Source organism: Sinocyclocheilus rhinocerous, unplaced genomic scaffold (assembly GCF_001515625.1).
Source record: "Sinocyclocheilus rhinocerous isolate Xijiao unplaced genomic scaffold, SAMN03320098_v1.1 scaffold3614, whole genome shotgun sequence".
Lineage (NCBI taxonomy): Eukaryota > Metazoa > Chordata > Actinopteri > Cypriniformes > Cyprinidae > Sinocyclocheilus > Sinocyclocheilus rhinocerous.
Genome location: NW_015648617.1, coordinates 73,565 through 78,256, shown reverse-complemented (window position 1 = coordinate 78,256; position 4,692 = coordinate 73,565). Strand labels below are relative to the sequence as shown.

At 39.5% G+C, this 4,692-nt stretch overlaps 1 protein-coding gene across 2 annotated transcripts in view; it reads left to right on the top strand.

Moving 5' to 3' along the window:
* The window catches only part of LOC107710018 (polycomb protein suz12-B), a 20,723-nt gene that overhangs the window by 6,848 nt on the left and 9,183 nt on the right, over positions 1-4,692 (top strand). For both annotated transcript variants that reach the window (XM_016514698.1, XM_016514699.1), the window contains 6 exons: positions 1,600-1,649; positions 1,751-1,836; positions 2,022-2,253; positions 2,913-3,021; positions 3,131-3,236; positions 3,448-3,622. In XM_016514698.1, coding sequence (XP_016370184.1) covers positions 1,600-1,649; positions 1,751-1,836; positions 2,022-2,253; positions 2,913-3,021; positions 3,131-3,236; positions 3,448-3,622 — 758 coding nt within the window. The remainder of the gene's footprint in view (positions 1-1,599; positions 1,650-1,750; positions 1,837-2,021; positions 2,254-2,912; positions 3,022-3,130; positions 3,237-3,447; positions 3,623-4,692) is intronic.

The following is a 4,692-nucleotide window of genomic DNA, read 5'->3' as shown; positions in this document are numbered from 1 at the left end:
GTGCGATTTCTTTCTCCACTGTTTACGTTCATTTAAGACATGAAAATACTTGCCGAGATAGTTATTTTGAGATAATTGTGCATGTATGTGTCCGTTCAAGCAAAAAAGGAATCAATTCTGTGTTCGTGTTCTGCCTGAAACGCCGCTCTGTATGTGCGCGCTTTGAGCACCGAACTGAATTCTTCATGCGCATGAATGGTTTAAAACGCTTGAATGTTTAAATTGGTAAGACTCAGAAACATGTCTAAATGATAATCTATGATCCGTTTCACCCCTACAAGCGAGTGAACAACGTGAATCAAGGAAGGGATTTTATATCACTATTCACAATAGCCCGTCGGGCAGGGCAGTGATACATTTTGGTAGCCCGACTGGAAAACACAATAGCCCCGGGACGTCGGGCTAGCGATTTTGTGAGCCCTGCATCAACCTATGTCTAAATATGCCATGTATTGTACATCCCGATTTCAAAATAAAAGTTTCTGCATGTGGCCAAATATTAAAATTAAATGGATTTAAACAACACGCTGTAAAGTGAAACGTCACCAGGCCGTTGGCGCCCTCTGCAGGTATTTGTTTTAATACATAATATACTTAAAGGGGTGTTTCATTGCGATTTCACTTTTTTTATGTTAGTTAGTGTCTAATGTTGCTGTTTGAGCATAAAAAATATCTGCAAAGTTACAAAGCTGAAAGTTCAATGCAAACGGAGATATCGTCTTTTAAAATTCTGGCAGTTTAATGCCTACAAAAACGGCTGGTAGGGACTACAACGAGTTACTTCCCAAATATTTTGTCATTTGAAAATTTCTTAAAGTATTAAAACATTGTCTCGTTCTAGTGAACCAAGTATCTGTATTTTGTCTCATCTCGTGAGCTAAGTGTATTGTCACACCCCTGGTGTGACGATAATCATAATTTTCCAAGTGTATGATACAGCTTTCATTCTTCAGGTCAACCATATATTCATTAAAAAAAATCAGTTTGAATAAAGAAAGCAATAACTTTGCCATAGTATCCTTTCAAATGTTAAAGTTGCCACAGTCATTGCTGCCCCGCCCCGCCCCTGGAAAAAAGTTCAGGCTCAGGACCTCAGCCCTGCATACTGAGGATCATCACTAACAGACTTTCAAGTTGTTCCTGAGTCCCACAACAAACTGATGCTGAAATATGCGCCTCGTTGCTAGGAGAGACACAACAAATAAAAGCAATATTGTCATCAAATCGGCTCAAAATATCAATATGTCTGAGATCCTCCGACTGAATCAAGTCATAGTCTAAAGCTAAAAAAGTCTGTACCCATCATATATTATGCAACTTTCTATGAAATCTGTCAACTCCAACTGCCCAAAATTTGCAGAGTGGTTCTGATTTTTGACAACTAGTGTTGACTCTTCCAGTCAGCAAAGTGGGGTAAAAATCTGGCCAAAAGTTGTGTAGTCAATTGAATTGCTAGATAGAGATGGTATTGGTCCTCTCTTTTCAGATAGACTGTGTTTCAGAGTGACTGAGTAGTTTTCATTGGTGTTACAGGAAAATGTGATAGGATAATTTGGTTCCAAATGGTGATTTTTAGTTATGTTTCATTTGTGATTTCAGTTTGACTTCACATCTGCAACTGACATTCACTGGATTCTTTCACAAAAATGGTGAGTCTAAATTTGCCTAAAGTGTACCAATCCGTCTGAATGATCATATTAATGTACAACCATCATTTTAGGGTTCTGATATAATTTTGTTCTTTAACCAGATAAGCCATGTCAAAACTCAGAAAATGATCAAAACTCAGTTTCACTTGAGGTGCTACTTGTCAAAGTCTGTCACAAAAAGCGTAAGGTGAGCTTCTCTTTCATGTTATTTTATATGAATGTGTTATTTTGGGTTTGGAGGGACTTGTGGGCAAGTAAATGTTCATGTTTGGGTGAGCTATCCCATAAAACATATAAGTGAATAAAATAATTAAAGTATGCCGCTTTAAAGATCTCATTCTTTTTGTTCTGATGGTCATTTTGCTCCCTTAGGATGTCAGCTGCCCTATAAAGCAAGTGCCTACGGGGAAAAAGCAGGTGCCTTTGAACCCGGATCTCAGCCAAACCAAGTCTGGTGCCTTCCCTTCCCTGCTGGTGTCCAGCAATGAGTTTGAGCCAAGTAACAGTCACATGGTCAAATCCTATTCCCTTCTCTTCAGGGTGTCTCGTACAGGCAAAAGAGACCCCAACGGTTTCATCAACTGTGAGACAGATGAGAATATTGGTGAGTGGCAGTGTATGCACACAGTGTGTGACAGCTGTAAAAAAGTGTTGAATGCTGTGTAAAGGTTCTGCAGACTTCATCCTCATTTGTTTCATGGCTTAAGTGTGTTAGGTTAAAGAGAGTTCCCTCAGAAATGAAAATGGTGTCATCATTTACGCATTCTCATGTTTTTCCAAACCTGTATGACTTTCTTCTGTGGAACAGAAAAGAAGATATTTTGGTCCATACAATGAAAGTCAGTGGGGTCCAGTGTTCTTTGGACCCCACTGACTTTGATTATGAGCACAAAAACGGTTCTTTAACATATTGTGCTCCACAGAATAAAGAACGTCATGCAGGTTGGGACAACGTAGGTGATAAAGCGAAGACAGCATTTTAAGTTTTGGGTGAACTAGCCCTTTAATATCCATATATCAAGGAGATGGATGACAGTTTCAAGAAGTATCATGTTTTTTCAGAAAATCTGATGGTGAGTGACTGACTGAAATCGAACCTTTTCTGTCGTCTATCCATGATGATGTGAAGAACAATTAAAGTCAGCACCTACATTTTCAAATATAGTCAATACAGTTAATTGAGCACTGCCTTCTGTAGTTATTGTTGCCTCAGCCTCACAAATGCTAGATGGAACAAAACAGTCCTGATGCTTTTATTTGTAGATGTAAAAGAGGAACTCCCATCCAGAAAGAAGAGAAACTCATCCCACAGAGGTGACGGAGAGATCCCAGAAACATTTGTTGCTCAGATGACTGTTTTTGATAAAAACAGGTTAGTACTAGCCGTGTTTTTAAAAGGCTTCATTTTACTTAGAACTGCCAGAAAATTCCTTATGTGATGAAAAACTGCACAGTATAGCTGAATAATGATTGTCCTTCAGACGGCTGCAGCTGCTGGATGGAGAGTATGAGGTTTCCATGCAACAGATTGAAGACTGTCCAGTCAGCAAGAAGAGGGCCACATGGGAGACCATACTGGATGGAAAGGTTGGTTATGTCTGGAGGAAATAAGCTGCTAGCTTTCTCGTTGAGCATTTAAAGTTCTAAACAAAACCAGTGGGGTGTTGCTTGGCAGTCAAATCTAGTCATATTTTCTTATGAAAAAAAAAATAAAGCTTTATTTCCCAAATTGTAGTAGATGTATGTTTTCATTCAGTCACAGTTGTAGATTGCAACTGTTGATTTTTGTATTTTGAAGAGGTTGCCCCCGTTTGAGACCTTCTCTCAGGGACCCACTTTGCAGTTCACCCTTCGCTGGACAGGTGACCCCAGTGACCCTTCAATGGCCCCTGTGGCCAAACCTCTCTCCACCCGCAGCTCTGACACCAGCACCACAGAGAGCAGACCCAGCACTCTCCGAACTGCACATGTCGGTAAGGAAGCAAACTAGCATCTGATCTTGTTTAAGTTTGTTATCACTCATGGCCTGCTTTGTCTGTTTATTTTTTGTGAGGTTTCTTGTTCCATAATATATGATCAAAGCTTTTTTTGTGACGGACCTGTAAAGGTGAATATAGGTGTGTAGCAAATTAGCTCAAAAGGGAAATTATAATTAATTACAATTATTTACCTCAGCTGCCAGTAAGTAATAACTGTAGCAGAATTAATATTACAATCAACTAATCTGTTCATCCAGCGAACATTCAGTATAATTTCATATCAACTCTAAGAAAGGATATTTTCATGGCCACAGAAAAAAGCTTTCTTACAGTAACGCATTAGAGCATGTAGCTATAGATTGGATCGTAAAGGGACACTATATACGGTGACAGAACCAGAAACTCATGTAATTTGTGCACAAAAGTTTTATTAACTAAACACAAACACATAACTAATGTAGACAAACATACATACAAATCACTCATTCATGGGGAGGTTGGAGGTGGATGGCTGAAACCGTTAGAGAAACCAGAGAATGCAGTTATGGAAAATAAGTCAGTTAACCACCTGAGTGAAACCATCAGTCAAAAAGATGTTATTCTGACTCTGTCGTGGTCGGGAGAGTTTTCTCCCAGATGAAGGTGATGAAGAGCTAAGAGAGACATTGGCTGAGATCCAAGGATCGTTGGTGAATGTAAAGACAAGGCCGAAGCCTGGCGCAGACTTAAGGGTTGCAGAAGCGTTCTAGCTCACATCCTCATCTTCTCAGAAACTAACAGAACCGCCGACTGAAGGTGGGTCGCTGATGTGAGGCCTTTATCTTCTATCGAGGTCACACCTCTGGGGGATCAGAGAGCCAATGGTGTCTTGAACTTTTGGAGGGAAAGTTTACGACTCATTGTCTCTAGCATGGTGTTTTGTATATGAAACTCGATTGGGTGTTCAAGAGAAGAATCTTCAAGATTCTTATAATACTAATGTGTTGCATAGGTATCAACATATAATATACACTCTCATTTAGATCATGAAAATATGAACTCATAGATACCAAACATGGTATAGG